At 40.2% G+C, this 27,977-nt stretch overlaps 1 protein-coding gene across 21 annotated transcripts in view; it reads left to right on the top strand.

Moving 5' to 3' along the window:
* Nucleotides 1-27,977, top strand: part of dlg1b (discs large MAGUK scaffold protein 1b) — a 144,701-nt gene extending 116,724 nt beyond the window's left edge. For 11 of the 21 annotated variants that reach the window (XM_061242023.1, XM_061242019.1, XM_061242015.1 and 8 more), the window contains 14 exons: nt 1,620-1,746; nt 5,510-5,666; nt 6,946-7,048; nt 11,801-11,915; nt 15,214-15,390; nt 16,775-16,841; nt 19,815-19,911; nt 21,720-21,761; nt 23,265-23,315; nt 23,602-23,703; nt 24,205-24,377; nt 24,748-24,857; nt 25,249-25,340; nt 26,240-27,977. In XM_061242023.1, coding sequence (XP_061098007.1) covers nt 1,620-1,746; nt 5,510-5,666; nt 6,946-7,048; nt 11,801-11,915; nt 15,214-15,390; nt 16,775-16,841; nt 19,815-19,911; nt 21,720-21,761; nt 23,265-23,315; nt 23,602-23,703; nt 24,205-24,377; nt 24,748-24,857; nt 25,249-25,340; nt 26,240-26,346 — 1,520 coding nt within the window. In that variant the 3' untranslated portion in view covers nt 26,347-27,977. Of the gene's footprint in view, nt 1-1,619; nt 1,747-5,509; nt 5,667-6,945; nt 7,049-11,800; nt 11,916-15,213; nt 15,391-16,774; nt 16,842-19,814; nt 19,912-20,249; nt 20,284-21,719; nt 21,762-23,264; nt 23,316-23,601; nt 23,704-24,204; nt 24,378-24,747; nt 24,858-25,248; nt 25,341-26,239 lie in introns of those variants that run through there. The other 10 variants (XM_061242025.1, XM_061242022.1, XM_061242014.1 and 7 more) reach the window with 5 other exon arrangements.

Here is a 27,977-nt window from a genome sequence, read left to right as displayed (position 1 = left end):
ATTTAGAACAACCTTTTTGACAATGACAGTACCATTGCATTTGCAAAACACCTGGATCCATAATTATTGTGCATTAGATTATGCATAAAAAAATATCACGGTCAAATATGAAAAAAAGATATGTTGTTGATAACGTTTTCTGTACGATCTCACTGCTGACACCAATAAAGCTATTGTCCATAACCTGTGAAAGCAAAACAAATATATTGTTTCCAGCAGTAGGTGATTTCCCTCCCCTGGTAAGAAGCTGTCCAATCATGCCAGAAGCTTTGAGAGGCTTCTGCGGTTTTATGATGTAATTAAATAATGTTCTTTGACACGCCCCCGAGTGTGGAAGTACTGCTTTGCTGTGATCTACTGTCACATGCATGAAGGCACCTCACAAGGTTAATAATAATTAGCTGTGCATTTGGAACCTTGTACTGTGTGGGTCGTGTTATTGAAATGGTTTGAGATTACCTTGGGAGCCATGAGGCTTTGGGAAATATTGGAAGAGGGTACGATTTGGTGTCAGTCCCTCCTCTTTGTTCTCCATACTGTAATACTACATGCTCTTGGTGAAAACACTTCAAGGAGAGAACTTTGACCTTGAATCTTCAAAGTCATAGCATTCATTCTCTGCCATAGATCACACAACCCTCCTCATTTGCTGGAAGCCATTTTAGGAATGATACAAATAATCATTATTATAAGGATTATCATCTCATACATGTATGTATGAGAACATCTATTTTGTATGCTAGATGGCTGGGACCTGTCTCCATACCCATTCCCCAGAGTTTTACCTGGCCTGGGGCGGGTAGGTATCAGACCGGTTGATCTACAACAGCAGAAGACCATGTCAGGTTCCACTTCTGTCAGCCAAGAACAGGAAGTTTAGCCTAGTCTGATGAATCTTGATTTCTCCTGAGGATGAGCATGGCAATAAGTTCATTGCGTGATGCAATCATGTCAACATGGAACAGAATCTCACAGGAATGTTTTCAACATCTTGTGGAATCTATGCCACAAAGAACTGAGGCTGTTTTAGAGAGAGGCCCTACCCCGTATTAGTATAGTGTTCCGAATAAAGTTCTCAGCGAGTGTATATCTCTGGGGTGTGTCAAAGAACATTACTTACATCATCAAACCACAGACCCATTTAGAAGCTTCTGCCATGATTGGACAGCTTCTTACCAGGGGATGGGAAGTTTCCTTTTGCTGGCTACAGTTCTTTTGTTGTTACATAGCAGCTCCCAGATAATATCTGCTATCTGCTACATTTATTATCTGAATGCCGTAACTCTTTGTGAGTGCCAATTGTGGCCATTTTCTTTGGCTCCTGTTGTCACATTGTTTGCGTTAGCTTTAGCTTTTGCTTTTAGTCATCAGAGACTACAAGAAGTGGACAATCAGCTTTCAGCTCTGTCTCTCACTGGCTGTGTCAGATTGGAGGCCAGTCTTCGTGTCACTAGAAATCAATCAGACACTCCCTCAAAGACAGAATGGTGTTGGTAACCTCCTATTCTGTAAAATCATTAGATTGCCTGTAAAAAAAAAAAAAAAAAAAGCAAAAAAGCAAACCGGGGTCTACTGTATGTTTCATGTGTTCACTTCTCCTCATTATGTTTTTCTTCCAGCTTATTCCCAGCACACGGAGAACCATATCAGCCCACCTACCTTCTTGGGCCAGCCAGCTGCCCCCGCATCCACAGGGCGATACTCCCCCACCCCCAAAGCAATGCTGGGTGATGAAGATGTGACCCGGTAAAAAACGCCTGTCTCATTGCAAAATATACAGTGCCCTCTAAAAGTACAGTAACCGTTGAGTGAACTCGGTTCTTTTTGTAATTTTATTTTTATTTTCAACTAAATAGGCTGCTGTGAAACCTCAGAAAGCAATTTCCAAAGAAAATGCCAAAGGTTTGGTGATGTCAATGTTTTGTAGACTTGATGAATTCATTGCATTCGGTTTTCATAGCAAGGGCTATGACACCTAATATTAGACTTTATTGCTTTGATTTACTTTCACTTTTGTATGACAGTAAAGCATACATGCATGTAAATACCATGAAATCAAAGCTAATTGTCTATACTGTAACTCTTTGTGAGTTACGCTTCTGTCTTATATTTATCTTCCAAATACCTGAAGTCTAGCAAAAATAACATTTTCACTCTACCTTTGCCATACTTTTAGAGGGCACTGTATATTACATTTTCGCTCAATTAAGTTTTTACATAAAGTATATATACAGTATACAGCCAGATGTTTTATTCAAGCTTTTCAGGTTGACTAACTTCCTCAAGCCTACAACGGCAGCAATTTGGGAATTTTTGAGTTATGGGTCAGGTTCCCTTACCATTTTACTACTGCTGCACCACTGTCCTATTGTATTACAGTTAATGATCAGTCTCATCACATTGGCATAATGCATGCTGTGAATTAAAAAATTACAATGATTAAAAATGACCTGCATGTATGCATACAGTGAGACACTGTCAAGTGATGAGCTATTACAACTGTCAGTTTACAGTTTATTACCATTTAGCTATATCGCTGGTTAGCCCTAAAACCCATTCAACCTCGTTCACACTCACATTGAGAACCTGTGACCTGTGAAGAACTGAGAAATATGGCTCATTATTCAAGGAATGACGCACGAAAGCAAACTCTCCGGCACAAACGTGCAATGTATTTCCATTCGAGACATTAGCAAGGCAAACATTATTATTCATCCCAGCACATTTTCAAAACCATTCATGCTTTTTAAATCTCCCTTGTAATTTCACGCTCTTTTGAGCCCCCCCTCTACGCTGTTATACGTGAAAGAGGAAACATGAAGCTAAATGCAGTGTTTTACACTCATTCCCCAGGTCTACAATGGGTATGTAAGGGCAAAGCAGTGGCACAGGGCAAGAGTCTCTACATCCAGCCTCCTCTGCTGTTCTCCCTAATCATATGTATTTATCCCATTCTGTTCAGTTACTCACGATGGGGACGCCACCTCCAACCCAGTTTTTCCATTGCTTAAATGCTTCTTGCATCTGTGGGTCGAAGCCAGTAGCCATCTCTGTGCAAAAATGGACAGAACGATCAAATTGGCAGAATAAATCACAAATTTAGGAAGATGCAGCTTGGAGTGTTTAGCTTTAATTTCCTAAAGGACAGCTTGTGTACAGTGCTGGTGCGTGCACTATTTGTTCAAAGGGCATGTTTTGTCTGGCCAAGGTCATATTTTGTCTGGAGAGTGGGAGTGTGGTCTCGGGTGGCACACAACTTTGCAAGTGCCTTACTGCATTAAATCCTCTTTAATGGAAAGGTGTTATGGTGTTGAAATGCCAAATATTAGATCCTTTGTCTTGTTTAAAAGTAAAAATTCAGTTTGCTAAAAATAGAAACATCTGAATGTTTGTTTTTTAGATATCTATATCCACTATATTCTTTACATGTCATCCCTGTCTTTTAATGTGATAATGCTTTTTTAACATTTATAATGGCTTTATATTTACATTTAGACATTTAACAGCAAAACTAATACATAAAAGGTTTCACAGAAATCAATAAAGCAGACAAAATGGCACTTTCACTAGTATTTCCAGACATTTCAGTTTTTGTAGTTTTGTGGTTTTGTGCCAGCTTATTTGGATGGCAAATTGAATCCCCTGCTATTACAGTCAGCTTTTGGCAGAAAAGCATATTTCCAGCCCGTAGGGTCATGGACCATCAGGCCCAGGAGTCGACCATGTCTCTGCTGTGCACAGATACCGTTGTACCACAGGTGCAGTGCACTGTGTCAGGAAATAAAAACAGGGTTGTACTGCCCTCTGGATCCCACTGGTGTGAACTGCAGAATGCCTTTCTGCAGCGTTTATGAACCGGGGTTTAAGCGACTGCATGAATCACAGAGGGCTTCATTAATGCTTCATTGTTCTTGGATTATTTTGTTAAAGGAGAAACCAAGAATATGTCCCTCTGTGTGCAATGAAGAAGCTTTGCACTGTTGGGAGTGTAAGTTTTCACTGAGTGAGAGACAGGAATTCAGACAGAAAGTGGTCCTCAGATGAACCACAGTATTTTAGACATATGCATACAGAGATTTTAACAGATCGGCAGTGTTTTTTTGGGGTAAGCTAGCACTACATCTCATCTGTATACCAGCTAAAGGGCATGTTAAAACATTCGCACAAAAGATGGATGTTGAAAACATATATATACAAATATAGCACAAATTGTTGTTGAAATGTTCCATTTATTAGCAGAATAAGCCCCATGAGATGGAACATCTCATTTTAGAGGGGGTCCTGTAATACACAAAGCTAAAGTTAAACAGCTAATCAATAATTCAGGTGGTACATTATCAAAAGAGAAAAGAAAAAAGTTATTAAAATAATAAACAAAAGGAGAAAATTAAAACAGCCCCAAAAAATACATGGAACATTTAACATTAAGAACATGAGCAACTGGTTTTCCGATATGTAAATAAACTAGTTTTAAACAAACCAAGTATTCATAGATCTTAAATAAGATCTTATTCCAATCAAATGGCGCCTTCAAAGCAAATTATTTTTTACAACAAAGTGAGTTGGCTCTTTGATTACTTGCGTGGGCTTTGTAATTAGCTGACACCATTGTATACCTCCAAATAGATTTCTGTCCTTAGATGAAGACCTATCAAGCTAGTTTCTATTAAAGTCACCCAATATAATGATTTATTTAGACCAATCAATGGAATTGTTGATTTTATATTATTAGAGGATTCAGCTCAACTAAAGCCAAAGCTTTGAAAATCCATTCACGTCAGTCAACCCATTCACCTGCCTTCATTCATATCCCAAAATATGCGGGTCTCACCTTTCCATTTCACTCCGCTGGATGTTGATCAGAACCTGTATCAGTTTTACTGATTAGCTTTTTTTGATAAGATTTTTTTCAACTGTGCTCAACGATATCTGAACACAACACAACAGTGCTGAAACTAAATTATAAATTATAAAACTGGTCGTTTGCATCAAGAATTATGAATGAATAATTCTGACCAAAAATGTCATTTGTGAATACAAAACATAAAATTATAACGGAAAAAGAAAAGCTATCGTATTAAAAATAGACCTAAGACCAACAGTGACTATCCAGTGGTCACCTTCACTTTTATCCTATTTTAACTCATCAGTGACTGGGATGTTCTCTATCTATCATGTATGAAGGATCATATTACTTTGAAATAGGTGTCCTGAAATGCAGTGAGGCAGACATACAGGGAAATAAAACTTGGAATTACAGTAAAAGGTTCTAACTGTCATTTTTTAATAAAAGAGACTGTCACGTCTGTCTCTCACTGCAGTTCTCACCTTATCCACTTGGGGGAGGGTTTGATCAAACATTCGAGTTGAATGTACACTCTTGTGTGTGCATGTTTCTGTATACATGCATGCAAGTTTGTTTTGTGTGTTTGTGTGCTTCTTGCACGCCTGCATGTGCTGTTTCCTGTATGCCGGTGCTAGTGTGAAAGATGTGTATGTTTTCACACAGGGAGCCCAGGAAGGTGGTGCTGCATCGGGGCTCTACAGGGTTGGGCTTCAACATCGTCGGTGGAGAGGATGGAGAGGGCATCTTCATCTCCTTTATCCTGGCCGGGGGGCCAGCAGACCTGTGTGGAGAACTAAAGAAAGGAGACCGGCTTGTCTCTGTAAGAAACATGTCCGCACCCACCCAACACACCTGGCATGCCAGTCTCATTTCATACGGTCTGCTCATCAAAAGCTGACTAATTTTATTTTGCTTTATGATATTATCCCTTACTATTACTCTTATTGTAGTGGATATATACAAATGAGTATGCCATCCATATGATAACAGTCAAGGCTGTAAATGGTAAATGGTAAATGGCAGGCATTTATATAGCGCCTTTATCCAAAGCGCTGTATAATTGATGTTTCTACATTCACCCATTCATACACACACTCGCACACTGATGGCGATTGGCTGCCATGCAAGGCCCTGACCAGCTCGTCAGGAGCATTTGGGGGTTAGGTGTCTTGCTCAGGGACACTTCGACACAGCCCGGGCGGGGGATCGAACCGGCAACCCTCCGACTGCCAGACAACTGCTCTTACTGCCTGAGCCATGTCGCCCCCTGTACACCAACATTTATTCCAAGAGGCGTATCCACTCCTATGTTGAAAAATGTAGGAGCACATTCATCTACCTAATTAGCAGATGTGCTCCTAAATTAATTTTCCTGTTTGCCCACATTCATTTTCTGAAGCTACTAAAATGGGAACACTGTGGAGCCCTGACAATAATGGGATTTACTCATGCAGTGGATATCATCAGGCTGACTAATTTTTCATTGATTATGAGGCATAACACTTCTGCTCTTCATTCTAGATCATGATTACTTGGACCAAATCTGAATCAGAAACTAAATGATCCAGAAAATACTTACATCACTGGTTATTCAATTTTGAGCCTGTTTGACCTTGTATCTCCTGTGCATTCTGGAGATAGTCTCTGCTCAACCTAATCTGTTGTCATTGTATTGGTTCTGTTTATTTTATTATGACTTTGCTCAAGTTTAATAGATTCAAGCTGCTGAGGATTATTTGTCAAGTGGTATGTCATTCATCATTTATTTGAACGAGAGTGAGTAACCTGTCCTCTACAGCTTGTACCATGACTCTGATTTAAATAAATGTGAACAAATTCTGGATGTGTTCCTGAAAGCACAGTGAGCCATGTATAATGTACTTATTCCCTGAAGTATATAGTATAAAAAGTGCAATTTATGCTGCTGGTGCTGGTAGAGTATGTTTACACACCTATATAGCTAGTTTACCTCTCCATGGATCATGTGTGTGATGAATTGTGTGACCTGTGACTGTGTTCGCTGGGTGTATAGTATGTTTGTTGTGAAAGGGATGAGGTGATTAAGTGCATTACCTGAATTTTTACGCGTCCATTTGCAGGTGAACGGGGTGGACCTCCACAGTTCCACTCACGAACAGGCGGCGGCAGCGTTGAAGAATGCAGGCCAGACGGTGACCATCGTGGCCCAGTACAGGCCAGAGGGTGAGTTGACGCTGTTGGAGAAGGGCTAACCCATGTGGTTCTGTTCAGTTTTGCCAACTGGGCCACTATATTTATTGTTAATTTATGTGTCATAACTCAAAATGCAAATGAACACATGACTTCATAGCAATGAATCAGCAGCTACTTTCACTGTGAAAGAACTTCATCGAATCACATCCACAAATATGTGGTTAGTAACCAAACGCACAAAGAAAACACACTTAATTACTATTAAAAAAAAATTTTTGAGTAATAAATATAGCGGGTAAGTTTAATCTGTAAATAAAGTCACTAAATTCTCTTCATGGTCTAAATAATAATTGATTAAATACGAATCAGTTCATATTTAACACATTTAACTTTATAAAGAAATGTGTTTCTTTTCCAAAAAAGAAAAAGAAAAAACTGCATATGAACCGAAACGTGAGGATACGAAAATGTAGGTTTAAACTGAACCCTAGATTTGCAGAACTCCTACACCCCTGTTATTGTTTTTGGCGTCATTTCATTTTCAATGTAGGAGTGTGTTTTGCAGGCTCTGTTGATGCTTTATGCAGTGATTCACAGTTATAATGGCTTCCGCATGTCAGGGTCAGCAGAGAGCTGTCTGACTTTATCAAATTAGATGCGAGCCAATTGGAGAGCCTAGCATTCACCCTTCAGGGTTAAATATCAGAAAAGATAAGAAAGCCAGAAGCATTATACATGCGTTATTATCTAGTAAGCGGACAGTGTTCTTCTTCCTTTAAAAAACTGATTTTTTTTACTTCAAGCAATATACTGGTGTTGTTTCTTTCCCCCTCCATTTTGTGTTTGGGATACTGAAGGTCACCAGCTGTGTGAGAGGGGACTGAAAGGTGGATTAGTCTGTGTGGGTGTCATAGCGACAGATAGAAGACGGCACTGGGTTGTGGCAAAGGCTAGGACGAAGTGAACTTCATCCATCATCCACCCTGCTTCATCCAAGGCTCCTTAGCTGGGACATATTGTAACCTTGGAAAAAGTACCATTTTGTCAGCCTGCAATCTGCTGATTATGTAAACTTGTAGATAATTGTACAATTCATTCTTCGTTCCAAAATGTAAATGTCTATTAGTCTGATATTTGCAGGTCAAAGAGTTGCAAAGGTACGTAGGTACGTAGGTTAATTTCAAATAAAATGTGCTGGACTACAGCTAATTTTAACACTGTCAAAATAGGACCTCGGTGTACATGTGATTGAGCGTTCCAGATTGGGGAGAAAAAAAAGATTGACCGTTAAAAAAAGAAAAATGCTGAACCTCTTAAAGCAGTTGAGAAATGCATTTTAGTTCAAAATGTTTCAGGCCACGCTCAACATTTTACAAGCTCTGCTACAGTGTACCCTCTGGTTCAGTATACCCTCCTCATCATCTTCCTCATCCTCAAAGAGTAATCTATGTGAGAGCTGCCAGACAACTACCACTTCACATATGAGCACCATTACTGTCAGCTTCATCACACAGAGTACAATACAGCTCCCAATGGGTACTTTGTCAATTCTGGTAGGGTTATGATGCAGGTGGGTTTATGCCATCATCGTGTTTGCAAGATTAAGTCTCAATCCGTGCGGGGGAGATTGGTTAGAGCCGATGGTGTGACAGAATTGCACATCCCAAGCAAGTTTTAGCGCATTGATCTTTAAAGTGTCAATAAAACAATGCACTTGCTAATCAGTGTTGCTCCTTCATATCAAATTATTTTATATTGTGTATTGGGTGGGTGGATCAATCTACAAAAGTTACGACAAAATCTACACGTTATGCTGTTCTCATATATTGATTTATTTTTATTGTATTGTTTTTTTATGTGGCATAGTCAATGTTGATTTGGTTAACTGAATATTGAAACTTACTAAAGGAATGCATTGGCCCAACCGGTCTCTTTTTTGAAGACCTTGTGTTCTGTCATAAATTATGAAAGAAATTTAGTACAGATTTAAATTGGTTGATCCTTCTGCTCAGATTGGCTTGGTAGCACCATCAGATGATGAAGGCAGCTATTCTTTTCCTCTTCCCTCCGGGTTTCTGTGCTCATCGGCAGGAACTTTGTGTCCTTAATGCTGAAACATTTCCTTAGGCAGTGGAGTCTGTCCTGGGTCACTATCCTTTAGCGTGTAATGTGTGATGTTTAGCATGTCTCTGGTCTGCCCCTGGGTGTATGCTGCTGCCCTTTTTGGGAAAAAGGGTAGATCAGTTTATTTGTCTCTGAGACAGTCGGCCCGTTTATTTAATTTCACAGCCTCCGGGGCCTGTCGCCATCTGATCTGTTCGCCGGACAGACCGCATCTTTCTGCACTTTGTTCTCATTTGTGTGGCACTCAGGCAGGGCCTAGCTCTTGGTGAGTGAAAGAACTGTTACACAAACAAGAGATGTAGACAAAAACATTTAGCAAAAAAAGGTGAACGGGTCATGAAATCTAGAAAAAAAACAAAAAGTTTATTTACAAAAAACTGTGTAGTGTTCAAAACCCTTTATTAAAAGTGGCTAGCACTGGTTCGTTTCATCAGGACTCACCTTCATCTGATTTTTTTTTTTTTCAGCCTGGCGGTTCTAGTGAAAGCAGAGCTGGAGGGTTGGGGTGTCTTTCCCTCCAACCTGTTCAGTCGGGTACTCTGTCATCCTTGTCCCATGACACACGCTTTTACAAACCCGTATTAATGAGAGCGCATTCTACTGTGGGACATAGAAAATAACTCAGAGTGCCCAATACCCAGTGAAAGTGTATGGCTTCCGGGGGAGATCCCAGCACCTATGGCTGCATGTGGTATATGAAAATGAAGCTTCATTTTGGGGCTTTCCCTACACTGAGGGTAGCCTTTACGGCTCTTTACCTAGCTTAAAGTCATACTACGGTAAACGACAGGTTCGTGCTCACGGCCGTGGTTATGGAGAAACAGCTGCACACCTGCTGACGTAATGGTCATCTGCTTTCCAGACGCACCCCAAGCAAGGGAAAAGACATCAGGGGAGCCGCTAGTCTTCATTTGAACCTTTCCAAGCGGATAAAAATGTGATTTAAATTTAATCAAAAACTTGATCTACGTGTTAAATCCTAGACTCATATAAATCCTACAGCGAAAAGCATTTCAATGTTGATTCTAAGCTTTTTGCCCTTTCTGAATATAACAGGTTTACTGTATGTAATTAAGCTTACTTTACTTTAAGCAATTAATTATGCGATACAAAACGGAAAGTACATTGTATATTTGCGAGTTGTTCACCTAGTCAGCCGCGTGAGTTAAAATCAGGCGGCTATGCAGAGCACCGAGGGCCTGTGGTGCACTTCTGTGAATGGAAGGAAGGAGAGAGGAGAGGAGAGCGCATTAGCATCCGCTGCGCTGCTATGCTGAAAGCGCGCTCCGATAAGGGCCACAGACTCGCTGGCTTTCCCCAGTCGCCCCGTGAGCCAATCACACAGGGCAACAGCCAGCGCAGACCCAACCACTGACACACGCATTTCTGAGGAGCCTGACGCTCGAACACGGCCGCGGAGAGCGCACCCGCTCAGTGGATGGACAAACACACACACACACACACACACACGTTTTGGAGAGGAGCAGATGCTCTTAATACAGCCCAGCCTTAGTTATTCTTCTTGCCGCTGATCACAAAGGGAACAGCCTGCTGAGAATGCTCTGTAAGTATCGAAAACTGTTGTGTAGGGATAGGAAAGAAATACAGTCCGTGTGGTAAAAAGGGTTTATCTGTCATTTGTTTATGCAGCTGTGCAGAATTTTTTCTCTGTATCTGGACTGCTTTGTTGCTGACTACTACATTTGGAGGATTTAAACTGTGCTCTGCATCACTTGCTAAATAGTTGTTTTTTGTATTTTATATTATGGTTATTGTATATTATTGTACAACTAATTTAATATATAAATTATCTCAAATTTTAGCGATGTACCTCAAAGCTCTTTAGACAAGTTTTTTTGAAGGAAGTAATCATTTGACTTGTAAACACATGTATTGCTTTAGCGTGGCTATGTTGCAGTCTTGTCAGTGTTGTTTGTTCATTTGATCATGGTCATTAAAAGTAAAGGGGCCATTTCCATGCCAGACAAGGGAGAGAGACGAGGCTGGCACATGAATTCTTTAATGAATGTACCATCATGGTAAAGGCTTGAAGAAGGTTTTTAGACTTGGAAAATAGTGCAGTGGCATTGCTAATGATGGTGTTTTCCGGCCAATTACCACTGGCTTGTTTATAAAGGTTTCTTGTACAAAGGCCGTAAAAAAACGATTGGCCATTTCCACAATGTAGGTCGAACCATTTTAATAATTCATTTGAGTGCTTTTTCCCCCCCCCTTTTGTCTTCCGATAGCCTCTTTTATCAATGGTACTTCCGTATGTCTGGCTCCAGTGTGCAGTCCTACCTCCTGAATATGCCTTGAGCCAGTGAATAGGATCGGTCCTCTGGATTTCTCTTTGGGCTAACTCATTGGTACATGCATTATGCAAAATAAAGGCATGCTGTTCTTGTTTTGTGCTGTCTGGGGTTAATTCATACCTCCCTAAGAGGTATATCAGGTTCCTCTGAGGGTTGGGGGCAGGGGGCTTGCGGCACTATTAAGCATTTCCATGTGAACAGGAGCAGAAGCTGAGGTCGGTGACACATCCGTTTTGGGGCCTACGCATGGAGCGATGATCCTCTCTGGGGGGGTGCTTTTCACTTACCTCCACTGTTGTATTCATGTGTGGTTACGTGTGGCTGTTCTCCTCTGTGTTGTCAGAATACAGCCGGTTTGAAGCCAAAATCCATGACCTACGAGAGCAAATGATGAACAGCAGCATCAGTTCTGGGTCCGGCTCTCTGCGGACCAACCAGAAGAGGTCCCTGTATGTCAGGTAAGTGAGAGACCTGGCCATCAGAAAAGATCTCCTTCGACAGAGAGGGACCAATACATTAGGAAAGATCCTCTTTAACCGAGAGAGACCCATAAATCAGGAAAGATCCCCTTGAATCATTATACTCAAGATGTCATTCTGTTTATTATGCTATCCTACACTGTACACTCTATGCTCTTCTGCCTCTCCTTCCTCTTCTCTACTTTTTTATGTTCATCCCTTTTTTCTGCAGTATCTCCCTTTCCTCCACTCTGTTTCCCTATCAATCCCTTCTTTCAATAGTGACTCATCATCCTCTTTCCTACCTTTGTCCTTACTGCTGTGATCCTCTCTGCAGATGTCCGGTTCACGACTGAACCCACTACATACAGCCTTTGCATACCTCCTTATTGTGCTCACCCTTCTCCATGTGTTATATGTTTAAGTGAAACACGTCTTTTCCTCATGAATAACCACTCTTCACAATCTTTGAGTTTGTTGATTGATCTTTATGCCTCTGTCAGTATCACATTCTGCTGTTAAAGTATAGCCTTTCCAAAAACAAGGTTATTATTATTTTTTTGATTAAAAAAAATAATAATAATTTATTTACATGTTAAAATTCACACACCTATAGCGATTGTCACCCATCATGTTTGATCTGCTCTTTAGCCATCATTTCTCTTAAATGAAACCGATCAATAACATGCTCTTGACCATCATAGCCACCTCATATGGCTCCCATTCCCACAAAGAGTTCTGACTCCATTCAGGTCTTCCTAGACTGATCATAACTGACCTGCTCTTCCAATCTACATTTAATTTGAAAACCCATGTTGGAATTGGAATTACAGGGAACACACACAGCAAGAGGTCACAGCCAGTGATGTACGGTGATTGCTTGTTGAATGTTTTCTTTTTAAATGAGCGGGTGCCATGCATGTTAAAGCCAGCTTTTACGCAGATCACTTCATCAGATTTGGCAGACACAGGGGTTTTAATTTTTAACCTTGCAGTCAATGTGAAAGTCGTAACTTATTCTTTTATTTCAAAATCAAGACCAGGACTAATAAGAGGGTGGCAGCGGTACTGTGAACCCTAAATCCCTTTCAGCTGTGGCCAGAGTGAAGACACCCCATCACAAATCCAAGGCTCAGATTAAGCCATCCTAACCTTTACTGAAATTAAAGGTGCTTTTCTGTGCAAGCATGCTACCCCCAGGATGCCAAAGTCCTTGAATGGCATTGTTTAATTAAAGTGGGCCATGTCCATCTCTGTGGATCATGAGTCACTGCTCTGCCTTCACCCTGCATAGCACAGACACCTTCCACATTTTAAACATGGTTCTACTTCACAATTTGAGCTGAAGTGGTGTCCTGTGAACCTTAATTGTTGTCTCTGTGACTTGTGTATCAGTATTTTAGTTGGCTAGGTAAGCAGTGTTTGGATAGTTAACTTTGGTGACTTTTGCTCTGTTTGTTTGTTTGTTCAAAAAAAAAAAAAAAAAAAAAAAAAAAAATGGCCCTTGTCCTTATCTTTGTTGTACAGGTAGCAGTTGAAATTGTACTTACCTCTAGGGTCTTTCAGCGAACTTATCCCTGGTTATGGGTATGCACTTTGTTGTACGTCGCTCTGGATAAGAGCGTCTGCCAAATGCCAATAATGTAATGTAATGTAATGTAATGTGTCCAGAGTGCTCTTTTGGACTGACTCATCATTGGAAATGAGTTTGCCATGCCTCGGCTTGACTGGGAGATCATTTCCGCACATGGAGTCAGCCACGTTATTAATGCATATAAAAGCATTATTAAAGCATATGCAAAACAAATTGTTGTTGTTTTGTGAAGTTTACCATCCATGAGCTTTTCCTTATGTGTTGTTACTAAACTTAAAGGGCCATAGGTAGGCCCCATGCCCTGATATCTAATCCTGGCCGTGCTAAAACCGACTATGCCTGGCAGCCAGGGAGGGGATTGTTTCAAACCACTGTTATTACAGCATCTCATTATTCGTTTGCGGCCCCACCGGTAAATGGGAAGCCCAAAGATGTACCTGTTGACAGGCTAATGACCCGTGTATGAGCACCTAAACTGCAGTGCAGTACGATGTGGCGATAACATCACATTCTAGTCTACACTCTGCAAATCGATACTAAGAGTTGCAGAAATTAGCGCTGCTTGTATTATTTGGCATTCTAAATTGTGGGAGAAAGAGCGGGGAGTGTTAAATTGTGTCTCGGTCTCATGAGCCTCATTTAATGGGGTACAACCGTTTTGCACAAATGGTGCGGTGGACGGGAGTGATGCCAAAGCTGATCTGAGCTCTTCAGTGAAAGTTCTCCCATCTCACTTTGACACTTTTTTTAAAATCAGGAAGACAGCAGCATTTCCTGAACAGAAAAAAAAAACCATATTTAATGCTTTCAGTCCAGTGCTTTAATGCTTCTCTCTATTATAATTGAGAGTTTAGGAAGCTTGAATACATGTTCTTGAGCTTTAGTGACCTTACATCAAGTGCTGGGTTGAAGTCATGGAATTATTTATTTCATTTTATTTTCCATTACAGCAGCCAATTTCAGTAGAAATGTCCTGAGATGAGAAAAAATATACACTTTTAACATGCCTTCAGTACTACAATGTTCATTCGCAAAATCATAACATCGGCTTTTGGTTGTCTTTATGGCCTGTAGTCCTTGCAAATATGTGTGTGTGCGTGTGCTTGTGCGCATCCTTAAAGATTGAGGAGATCAGGGACAAATTGGGAAATCAAATTGTCACACAAATAGATTATGTCCTTTCAAATCACGGACACAAAATCAGATGAATAAAAATGCAATGCTGTGTATTGATATGATGTGGCAGCAGATGTACAATACTAAAAAATGTACCTTTTAAGCTATAGTATATTTATTGTCTTTTGTGAGAAATGTACATGTTGTGTGGTTTTCTCTCTGGAACATGCTAATGTTTGGCATTGAATTAGATTTCTAAGGGTGTGGATGAGTGCATCCAAACCATGGCAGGAAAGTGTTCCACACACGCTGTTGTTTTTGTTTATTTGTATACAATCATACCTACATGCTTATGTAGGACAACCAAGACAGAGAGAGCAAAGATTTTGACTGATCACATTCTCTCCATTGTATACATACAGTCAAAGGGTTCCTCATTTTGTCTCATTTCATTGGTTTAGCCATTAGTATTTGAAATGCTTATGAAATGTAATGCGCTATATACACTAACTGTGATCATTGTTTTGAGTCAAAATTGATTGTTTTATTAATTCATTGATTCAGCCCATGTTTTTCGGTTGGTTTCAGAGCCCTTTTTGACTATGACAAAGCGAAGGACTCCGGGTTACCCAGCCAGGGCCTGGACTTCAAATTTGGAGACGTCCTGCACGTGGTGAACGCCTCGGACGACGAGTGGTGGCAGGCGAGACAGGTGACGACGGAGGGGGAGGTGGAGGAGATCGGCGTCATTCCCAGCAAGCGGAGGTGATTCCCCTTCCATCCACACTCTCCCGCATATAGCCCCATATATTTCCCTCAAACTACTCATCCCATCTGTTCTTTTGAAAAGTCTCTTATTTTGTAAGCTTTGAATGATAGATGCTTGATTCATTTGTTGATGTTGTTATTACTACAACACCTTACTGAACCTGGCAGCAGTGCTATGACTTTGTAAAGTCTTTTCCTTACTCCCTCAGGACTCGTTTCAGGACTCCCTCAGGACATTTACTGAAATATATACTTGTTTTCTTTATCCTCCTCTTTTCCCATACAATTATTTTTTTGTATTCCATACTACATTTGATGAATTATAAATATTGATTGATAATGAAAAGTTTATTATTAATATAGCATCTTACATTTACCTTTTACAATTATTCGTGTTAATTATTTCAACTCATGTTGTATTTTTTTTATATCCCTCATGTCCCTCAAGTGTTAACATTTATGTGTCCACCAATAGCAGAAAACGGAAGCCACCACTTTTTTTAATGTCAATAAAGTGCCATTTTGCTTTGAAAGTTCATAACCCATGTACGAATGTAACAACTGTAATTTACCATCTTGTTGGCACATTGGTAGTAAGGCCCTGTGTGTTATATTTGTGTCACAATTTACAGCCAGTTTAATGTGTACCTTGATGGAAAGAGCTTTTGGAGGCAGAAAAGTAGATATTTTCCACATAGTGTGAGGGGGAAGCATGTCCTTACATACTCCCCCTGAGACCGTTGGATTGGATTCTGTCAGGAAAAACCTTATACTCCGATGGTTCTGAAATATTTAACGAGGCATCTCGAGTTACAGTTTTTGTGCTGTTGATCAGAATGTGAGCCGCATCTCCCCACGCCGTGCCAGGGTTCTGTTACATTGCTGTCTGAATGCGTTCAATAACAGTTCGTCCCTCTGAAATTACTGGATGTCTTTTTACACCATTAAACAAGCCTGCACCCTGCCAGATTAGCAAAAACAAGGAAACCTCAGGCAGCTTCCTTAAAGTCACTCCAGTCCTTTTCTGAATCTTTTTAAATGTAGAATTTGCAGACAAAAACATTGATTAATTGCCAATTTGACTAGGGATGAATGCAGTGGAACTATTATTTCTATCCCATCTGAAAAACGCAGCATTCATGTACAATTTTTCAGTGTATCAAGAGAATGTCATATTAAACAGATATGTTTTCTGTGTGCTTTATGCTTTTTCAGGTTTTACCTTGTGTTCCACAAGCGCTCACAGTAATATGTGTGTTTAATTTGTATTGCTTTGTCCGCCTGGAGTTGAAACCTCCACTAATATTACCGCATATTATTTTTAAGAGCTGCTTATTGTTAACACAGCACCACTGACTCTGACACTGTTCTCCACTTGCAGGGTGGAGAAGAAAGAGAGAGCCAGATTAAAAACAGTCAAATTCAACCCCAAATCCAGAGAGAAGGGGGTAAGTACCAAAGCACACTTTCGCACTCGTGTTGGAATGGCGAATGCAGAAAAGGGGATGGGGAACACGGTCTTCGACAGGATTTGCCGGATAGTTATGTTGTTCTGCCTCCATCTTGAGTAACATGGACTGAATTATAAATATGTGCTGTGTTGGAGGGATAGCAGTCCAGTGTACTGTAAGATTAAGGCAGACATACAGACCGGTGGCAAATTAAAGGAAAAACCCTGTTTTCAAATGTGCCTGCTCATTATTTTTATGCATGCCACAGAGCATGATAGGATTAGGTTATTCCTTTAATTTGACACCCATCTGTACATTTACGTGAAGTTTATAGTGGGAGCAGTATTATTGCTCATTTTAATGTGTAATATTATGAAGTCCTGTCACGATTTTAATTAATTAAAAACGAATGTGCTGTGTGCATGTCCAAACTAGCTCTTTCATCTATGATAATAATGATATATTATTACAGATTAAAGAAAATGAAAAACAGAACAGTACTTATGTATCTTTGCTACAAAATGAAAGTATTTACTGAGGGGGGACAATTTGAGTATACTCAATGTTCCAAAATTGCCTTTATTAAAACCGTGGTATTTGACTCAGTCCAAAATTGCTGGCCTTGAACAAAGGCTTATTTCACTAGCTGACTTCTTCTATCTTCTCTATGAATATTGTACATTTCACAAGACAATTTGAAATATAGCTTGAAAAGGTGCCCTCTGTTGAATTAAATCATTAGATTATAAAGGTATAGATCGTGTATTCTGCATAAATGTAATTAAGTGTGTAACATGTTTATTGTGGTTGTTGTTGTGGTTTTCAGTAATGGTTAATAAGTGAATGTGTTGTTACACCCTTGACAACCTTTAATGTACTAATCTAAGATCTGGCTGACTAAGATCTGCTTGTCAAAAGCAAGGTAACAGCATGTGTTGAAGACTAGATGCTCTTGTCCGCCGAACATTTCTCCATTAACTGCACACAGACCTGGACTCTGAGCTGTGCACTGCTCGGTGTGTTTTAACACGGCACTAAAGTATGCATGAAATATTTGAGTGGAAAATGAAGGACAACTACGCTTGCCATTGACGCCAGACTGCCGTCGACACTCACCCCTACCTCCTCCTCTGCGCTAACTGGTGCTGTTTCTTTCTTCTTTCCCCCTCCCCCTGTGATTTCTATGCAGCATGCAACAACTACAAATCAGTCCCGTCAGTCAACAAATTAAATTAATGACCGGGTTTAAATTCTATAGGGCTCACAAATCACCACAGTCATTTTCTTTAGTGAAATGTATTATTTGTAAGTTGTACCATGCAGTATTTCACATGATCATGTAAACATGTATTTAAAGTTAAAGGCTGGGTATATAGTTGAACATACTATACCAGGAATACACCATAGTAGATGGTCTTGAGGAGGTTGGCTGTATAAGTTACTGGTACATCCTACGTGACCCTTTTGAGGGCTTATTTAAAGAGAGCAGCATGAAGCTTTCATAGCAGCTCTGGACTTGAGGCTGAAAAGTTTTGACCCTCTATGTATACACTTTAATATACAGTTGTCACATTTTAACCTTATTTGAGCCTATCTATTATTCAGAACAGTACATTGTTCCTGGCTCATTGGTCTAGGAATTATAAATCATCATTGATATTCACATAGTAAAAGGCTTCAATGCCATTTTAGAATATGAATATTTAAAAACTTTTATATTTGCTACATAAAGTACCGTATTGTTGTCTCAGGCTTTGAGAATCCCAGTTTGTGCATTTTGAACCTGGCTTTTTTCACATCATGCATTTTAAATAGGTACAGGCACAACCAAATTAAAATAACCTCAGAACTGCTGTTCTCCTGGACACGGCGATCAAGTTAAAATCACAGAATTAAACAATTTATACATGATACATTTGAGCATGCTGTACACCCTCCCCCATCCATACAGTCCACCTCCTAAAAACAACTGCATGCAAATCATTTGATTTCTGGAAGGGCATGGGCTACCAGTGTTTCACTCTGGCTTTTCTGACCCTAATTACAAGCTCAGTAATTAGTAACCCTTCCATCTCTCTCTGCCTGATTCTGATATGATGCCTCCCATTCTCTTTCCACAACCTTAAGCTTGGTGGTTTTCCATTTGTCATTTCCGTAGCTAAATTCACAAGATTCAGTATTCTTAATTAGAATCAATGTCATATTTCTTTCATTGAACTGATTTTGCAGCCATTCATAACAAAAGAAAAGTTTTTTAGTGAAGTTCTGAAAACATGTAATTCATTGAATGTGTAAGGAATATTTCAGCATGAATGTAGCTGAAGATTTTGACCTTGCGTGCACACATTTTATTGTGGTAGAAACCCTCAACTGAACGGTGTGAACAATAGGTAATGTCAAAGAATACATGAAAATGCTTTCTCAGTAATGCTGCCATGTCTTGGCTAATATGAGAAAACAATAAGACAGACACACATTTGTTCCCTGGCTAATCATGACATTACCATAGTGTAATTCATTTTTAAGCCTGTGTATTAAGGTGTTTTTTAAATTAAGTTTTAATAAGTCTTGTGTTGGTAAAGTATTTCAAAATGAAGTCATTTATTTATCTCTCATCGATGTCCCAGCTGAATTCTGGTTTAATTGGAATAATAGGTCTGTATAGTATCAGATCTCTAATCTGAGTTCATTTTTCCAAATTGTAATTTGAATGTCTAAACAGTCATTTTGGATGTTTAAACCATTTCTATTTGGTGGAATAGTCACTACATTTTAGAAAAAGAAAAAAAAACATAAAAATTTATTTTACCATAGAAAGTACTTTGCTTGTGGAAGGAGCAGTCAGGTGTTTGTGGCAACAGAGTCAGTTCAACAGAAACCCTTCATTTTCGGTGCGCACTTCATTAGACCCTGCCCCCACCCCCTCTTCCTCCCTTTTATCTTTTACCACCCCCTTTTCTTCCTCAACAGTCATTCAATGACAAGCGTAAAAAGAGCCTCTTTTCCCGAAAGTTCCCTTTCCACAAGAACAAGGACCAGAGTGAACAGGAAACAAGTGATGTTGAACGTAAGTAGACTCCGTAAATGGTCGGCAGTCGGTCAGGGCAGCTCACGGGCACATCAGTAGCTTGATACCTCCAGGCACAACTTCCGATGCTGTACCATGGCCAAGGGTGCGGTCCGAGGTCTTGGCCATAGGTGGACCTGAGGTTTTGGGCTTTCCCACCAATATATAGAGTTCTATATGGAGGAGTTTGAAGACCGAAGTCAGAATCCCAGGTCTGTTGCAGTTGGGGGCTTGTGTCTGCTGGTTGGACCCCTCATTATATCCCAGTAACAATTGTTCTTTTTTGGTTGTTTCTTCTGCTTGTGCACTCTCTGTCGACTGCTCCCCTCCCCCAACAGGAGATCCCAGACGACATGGGATCGAAAGGCCTGAGTAAGTCCTTCAGCCCCCTCCCCAAATTCGTCCACGGCCCTGGCCCTGCTCTCTGCCCCCACCTTCACGCTCCTCATCGGGCCTCCAGATTCCATCCAATCCCTGTCCTCCTATCTCTGAAATCCATCCAACTTCCAGATTGCATCCAATCACTGTCCCTCTGTATCTTTGAAATCCAACCGGCCTCGAGATTCCATCCAATCATTATCCCCTCTCTTTCTTTGAGATCCAGAGACTCTACCCGCACAGTGCACTCATTGAATCCAGAAAGAAAGTTCCACAGGTGTCACACTCTCATTTGAATGTGGTACTGCTTCCCTATGTTCTGCTGAAGGGGTGCTCACACTTTCTGAACCAACAACCAGATTGCTTTGGTTATCTGATTGTATTTATTGTGTGTTGCTATTCTATGTATTGTGCTATAATTATAACTTATGAAGAGACTGAGAATAATATTCCCATTTTCATCACAGAATTTTAAAATGTCTTCTGTGATATGCTGAAGCATGTGATCATAGCATTGATTGTAAATTGTGCTATACAAAATACAGATGACTCGATTGATTGGCACATGTTGTTTTTTAATATATCTGGTTATGCACTAGAAAAACTGGATATGCTTCCAGAAAACAGCTGGAAACATACCTGGTAGCTGTTCTGCCTTGGTGACATTGGCTTTCTCTGTAAGGTTTATGGAACAAATCAGCTGTTTCTGATGGAAAAGCACAGCGCAGCACAAAACACAGTATTCTCTTGACATTATGCCGCTCGATACAGGAATGCATTCTGTGCCAGATGTTGCAGAAGAAAGATGGTGTCAGCTATTATCCCGCTATGTGCTCAGCACCAGCACGGTACCTCTGGAGTCATATTTAATGCACCATGGCTTGTGTAGGAAATGAGGAACTGTTACAGGGCCACATTGATTCCTCCAGCGGTTACACTATCCTCTCATCGCTCTGAACTCGCATCTAAATCATATATTCTGCGGGTGTAGTAAGTTGCTTTAGGGCAAAAAAGCTAGAGGGAAACAGTTTGGTGAAGTATAATAAACATGACTGTACATTAAGCAAATGTCACATTTCAGGTAAATATGACACTAATGTATGTTTGGACTAATGTGGATTTCATTAATTGCTTTTAAATAAACCTCCGAGAAGGCAATGAGTACAGTATTATAATTGTATTTTGAACAACTTTGCCTAATACTCCTTTCACTTAACTTCTATTGTGGGCCACAATGTTGAAATTGTAGTGATGTTTATCATCTTCGCTCACTGTAAACTAAAAGCCTTTCAGATGTTAAAATCAGGGCCCCAGACACTGTCACCTACTGGTCGTTGTTGGGACAACAATCCCTTGGTTGAAATTACCACCTGTGCAGTTCTATACGGATGTCTGTGTTGGTGCTTACGTTCCCTTTGTTATGATTGCAGAGCATGTAACCTCTAATGCCAGCGATAGTGAAAGTAGCTACCGTAAGTCTGTGTTCCCTTCCATCAGTCTCTTAATCTCACTTCTTTTTCTTTGCTACTTGAGTTCCCGCCTCCTGCTTTTTTCACTCTTCTGGTCAGCACTAATATTCTAGTGGTTATGTGCGGACATGTGGCTGGCTGGGTCCGTTTACAGTCACCGCTGAGCTCTATTTCACTGTGCTGCACTGTTATGTGCTGTGGGTGCATATTCATCGATTTGCTCTGAATGCAGCTGCTTAAAACTATCCGATGCTCTCAGCCTGTTTCTGAGTACATTCAGAAATGCCTGCCTTTGACTAGTGCTAGCTTGGAGATTTTCTTTGTTGTGTTAATCCAAGAACATTCAGCTGACCATTGCTCATGTCTCAATGACAACACTCCCTGTATGTCATTTTGCTGCAGTGGAGTATTCCCATTTTCCACTTGCATCTGAATGAGTCAGTGGTGCTATTGTTGATTGAAGTAGTCTTTATTTCACTAAATTTAAAACATGGTTACACCAAGCCCCAAACAAGAGGAAATGCTTGTTTAATCTGTGTTATACAGATCTGTGTCACTGGTCTAGAATAATCATTCAGATTTTTATTTTTTTATTGTTCCATTGTCTAAACTACACATTTTGGGTGATTTTATGATGTCCCTCTAGAGTTTGCCATTGTATTTTTCAGACACGATGTCTGAGTCCTGCAGTGTTGATGCAGTACAATTCCCCATTTGAAAACTAGTAGGGTGTGTCACCCCAACACCAATGATTCTGCTCTTGTCCACTTGATTTGAGTGTCTCCTTCACTCACTGTGAACAAAACTTGTATAGTGAGTGATTGCTTTAGTAAGCACCTAAAAGAACAGTCATGGTTTCCTCCGGCATTTCCAATGGATTTTTTTTTTTCTTTCTGAGTACGACTGTGACTAGCTGCCCAAAATAGCTAAAGCATACAGTAGCATCTTCAGTTACTGAAACTGACAGTAACTGACAGAAAATAGAGCATTCTACATTAGCTTCATAGTTGTAGCTTTTTTCATGCTAACATATTAATCAGCTTATTATTATTGAGACATTGAAATCTGTAGGTCCAGCTCAGTTCTGAAGAATGCAGTTGAATAATCTCACGTGCTGCATGATCTTATTCCAGTTTTGTATCTGCAATTTCAGTGAGTTGCGTTTTCCTGAAGCTCCTGCATGTTTAAAAAAATATATAATAACCGGATGCACTCCTCAGCACTTGTGCATGCGTTTAGAAAAATATTACGCAATAAGGTTGCTAAAACTGCAACAGGAAAGTCTCCAGACCATCTAGCAACTCTATCAGCAGCTGATTTAATTGCAGAAAATAACAACTTGCATTTTACACAATTCAGTGCATTTTCTCACATTTCAACTCTAAACATGTTGACAGATAAACTATAGACAATCAGCCTGAGTCTGGACTATTCACTGAATATGAGTATAAATATTCATTTTAATGCTTGCTCTTTGAACACACACTGTGTCCTGTTTGCATTCAGGTGGCCAGGAGGAATATGTGCTGTCTTACGAGCCAGTGAGTCAACAGGAAGGTACGTTTCGACAGACTTCTGTGCTGTGGGATGTGAGCTCATGCAAAGGAATAACTATTGCATAGTCGAATATTTGTTAATTATTTAAATCAACTTTTTTCTTTTTGATCTATTGTACGTAAATCACATGAAAATGTTTGCCGTTTCTATCCCTGATAGAGAAGCATGTGTCAGCTCTTTTTACTGTAGGTAGGGCACTGTATTGATGAGTCAGGCCAGAAAGTTCACCGGAAATGGGATTGATTATTGTTTATTACACTGTTTTTGTCTGATTATATTTTCTCAGTGAGCTACAGCCGTCCAGTAATCATTCTGGGACCCATGAAAGACAGAGTAAACGACGATCTGATTTCAGAATTCCCTGATAAATTTGGATCTTGCGTACCCCGTGAGTGTGATGATATTTTTTAGATTTGTCTCATCGATTGCCAAACCGTTGATCCTAAACCTAGCCAAAATGGAGTAACACCTTTGAGTCTTTCAAGGACATTTGTTCAGATTCTGGCCAGTAATATGCTTGTTTATATAAGTGTCACAGGTGATGGGTATTGAATTTCACTCGCATTTCCACAAATTTCCCCTCGGGAACCTTAAAGTAAAACTTGAGATCTTACCTTACCATTCATGGGTGAATGCATGAATGACTTACTGAACCAGCGATTTACTGCAACAGGTTTTTTTTTTGTTTTGAATTGTTCAGACAATTTGACATTTTCCCAACATGCTATGGTTCCACTCATTATGAGATTCACAAAGCTTTTACTATTCTACCAACAGTGAAAAGATAGCTGTGACCTGGGGCTGCATTGCCCTATCTGGGAGACACACAACTGCATGTAGCATTGCAACCTGTGCTGTTTGTGAGAGACAGCGCACCTTCCTGTTTCAGACACAACCAGACCAAAGCGAGACTATGAAGTCGATGCCAGGGATTACCACTTCGTTGTTTCGCGTGAGCAGATGGAGAAGGACATTCAGGATCACAAGTTCATCGAAGCCGGCCAGTACAACAACCACCTGTACGGGACAAGTGTCCAGTCTGTCCGCGAGGTGGCTGAGAAAGTAAGAAGCGCCATCTTCTGTCACAGAGATATTTAAGTAAATTAATCTGGCTCTTTTACGGCACTATTTACAAATGTTGTCTTGCAACTCATCACAGCCATAAATAAATGCTATTAATTTAATGCGAGTGTTCCTGTTTTCTTCACTAATGCAGTTTGGCAAGTTGAGAAATAACCAAAATAATATTTGTGAAGAAAATTATTTACGCTTCCTTCTGTTTACAAGTCAATGTTCAGGACAAATGTTGATTGATGTTGAAGGATTGTCACCAGGCTGAATCCACACTGGAGCCATATCGGTGGCAGCAGTAGGTCAGAAATGAATTGCCACAGCTCTGCTCAGTATCTGAACCCATGTTGTCTCTCCTCAGGGAAAACACTGCATCCTGGATGTTTCAGGCAATGCTATTAAGAGACTCCAAATCGCACAGTTGTATCCAGTTGCAATTTTCATTAAACCAAAATCCATGGAAAATATAATGTGAGTAAAACATTTTTGTCACTGTTCATTCCCACAGAGAGTCCAGCTTCTGTATCTTGTAGATAGATAAATACAATGCAAGAGCATTCAAGGGATACCCTTGAATCCAAATCCAGCCGGGTTTTCTTTTCTCATGGGTAATTAACTGAAGAATTAGTGCTGCTGGATGGCCAGACTGTTTTCACATCTGACTCCCAGGTAAAGGGAGGGTAGGAAACTGGCCGTTCTCAGCCTTCGAGCACTGTGATTTGATGATCCCTGGTCTAGTATTTAATCAACTGTCAGTTCCTGACATTCAGTAGGGCAACTATAGTCCCCTGATATTGGTGTCATGCAAGGAACAGGATGCCATTTTGAACAGAGCCTGCGCTGTCTTCTCTGTTCCCTCCAGGGAGATGAACAAGCGGCTGACGGAAGAGCAGGCCAGGAAGACCTTTGACAGAGCCCTGAAGCTGGAGCAGGAGTTTACAGAGAACTTCACAGGTAATAGAAAATCTGCCAATCACTGCTGACAAATTATGGACAAAGCATTGTAGATGCCTTCTCCCTTGCCCTGGGGGTTTTGAATTTCGAGATGAGACACTAGCAGTTTAACCAAAGATAAAACAATTATAGCAGTAATGCTATAGCCAGCTGATATCTAGTTAGTTCCTTCCTTTAGTCGCTTAGTTACCTTGTGAGCAATAAATGAAGGTAGATGAGTTGGCTAGATTACGTTATATTACTTCAGTAAATACATTAGCTATTTTATGAAATATCAAGCGACTCCACGCCTGCTATCCATGCTTGCTATCTGGTCTATATGAACACGTTCATCAGTACAAATATTCATGAATGGTCAGGTTGTAAGGCTTGGTTTATTTATTGGTAAGCAAGCATTGGTACAAAAAATGGTAAATGGTTGGCATTTATATAGCGCCTTTATCCAAAGTGCTGTACAATTGATGCTTCTCATTCACCCATTCATACACACACTCACACACCAACGGCGATTGGCTGCCATGCAAGGCACCGAGCAGCTCGTCCGGAGCAAATGGGGGTTAGATGTCTTGCTCAGGGACACTTCGACACAGCCCGGGCGGGGGATCGAACCAGCAACCCTCCGACTGCCAGATGACTGCTCTTACTGCCTGAGCCATGTCGCCCCCTGGAAACTACACTGTAGTTTCCAGAATGTTAAAAACATCTTTCTCTTTGAGTTACTGGCCCAATTGGGCAAGTGACATCACTCAACTGAACCCTTACCAATCTTATACTGGCCCCAGGACAGTGTGCGCTTCTTTTTGTTGAGCCCTGTTATGAACTGTTCCTCTTGTCCAGTGCTGGGAAAGGCCTGTTCATGGCAGTGTAAAACTGATGGATTTGTTTTATCTGTCTTTCAGCTATTGTACAAGGGGACATCTTGGAAGAGATCTACGACCAGGTTAAACAGATCATCGAGGAACAGTCTGGGCCATTTGTATGGGTACCAGCCAAGGAGAAATTATGAAGGCTGAAGATTTTCTTCAACTATTTATTTGTTTTCTTTAACCAACTTAGCCTGCTGCATTTGACTCCTCTACCGAAAGGTTTGGAGTGAAATTGCCCCTCTTCCCTTTGTCATGACCGGAGTCAGGGGTCAGAGGTCACAACCTCCACCAGGCCCCCACACTCTCTCCCACATTTAACATTAGCGGTCTCTTCAGGAGTGATGTTGGATCACCACTGATCAAGGACAGGAGTAATGCCTAACCAGCGACAAAAAGTAGGGTTTTCATGGTACAATTCCTTAATGTTTAAGGGAGGTGAATTTCTGCAAAAAAAGTAAAATTTTAGATGCATTGTGTATATTTATAACTTCTCAACATTTTTTTCATGAAAAAGGAAATGCATTCTCGCGCATTTGGGTCATTTTAAAATCAAAGCAAAACTTTGCACGTTATAGCTTTAACAGCATGTTTTCAACATTTCTTTCTTTGCAGCTTTATTTTTCTCATTCATACAGTTCCTTGTTTTTTCATAGTCTTGTTCTTGTAGAAAATTAGGCGCAGTCTTGTTTTTCAACATATTGTATTCATGTTTATTTTTTACTTGTAACCTCATTGAGTACATGTTAAAATGGCCATTCTTTTTCATCACATTGAACTCAAAAGTGTAAATGCGGTACCTGTTAGGATGTTGGCAAGGTTGGGTTTCTGAAAGTGTTGTATGTATCGTTAAACTTCATTCACGACCACAATCTTTGATAGTTTTAAGTTTAGGTGCTCTGGAGAACTGTTAACACACATGAGAAAAACAAATGGCATTTCAGAAAAGATGTCCAGACGTCTGTAGGGAGGAAAATGCCAATGCAAAATAATTTATTGTACATTGAGATTTTAACAGATGTTTAACCCTCTTCCTATTTTGTTATAATAAAAACTCTATATTGAGCTGTACTTAGAACTACAACTACGGAAATTATTTTCTTTACATTGCTAAAACATAGAAATACGAACAAAGATAAACCTATAAATATGAAAATATTTCCTTTACGTTGCCACCACCTCCTCCATCATTTATTTTCCTTTTTATGCAAATAAATTTCAATGGGGGAATGAACAGTCCTCAGGTCTAGTGGGGCCTGGTGGTAAGGGTAACAGTATTTGGAACAAAGCAGTCAGACATTGAGTAACCAGGGCAGCTAGTTCTCCTCTTTATACCCCTCTGTGTGAATCCCTGTTTGTCCCTTCATGTGACATGCATGGTTTTTAAGCCTAAAACTTTATTTAACAAAATACAACGGACTTCTTTTTCTCATGGTTTTGTGAAATGTCATGACTTGAAATGTGGCTCCACAAGGGATTGTACAGGCTTTGCTCATGCAGGAGATGATGGCTCCGTTTGACCAGAAGATCCAGACCCGCTCTCCAAAACAAGCCTTTAAACCTTCCACCAAAGGAAGCCCTGCCTGGTTTCTCCTGGTTCATAACATTATCATGTTTCTCAGAGATGATTGTTTTCTACAAGACTTATTCTTCACCACTTCACGGAGGATTTATAACTCGCTTCGGGACTGGAAAATGTAAATAACTTACCAATCTGATTCATTCCATTTGTCAAAAGAGGAGAACAGCTAATAAAAAAAACTTTCTCATACAA

The sequence above is a fragment of the Conger conger genome, chromosome 5 (genome assembly GCF_963514075.1).
Source record: "Conger conger chromosome 5, fConCon1.1, whole genome shotgun sequence".
Taxonomy (NCBI): domain Eukaryota; kingdom Metazoa; phylum Chordata; class Actinopteri; order Anguilliformes; family Congridae; genus Conger; species Conger conger.
Note: the sequence above shows the minus strand (reverse complement) of the source record. Positions and strands in the feature narration are given on the sequence as shown.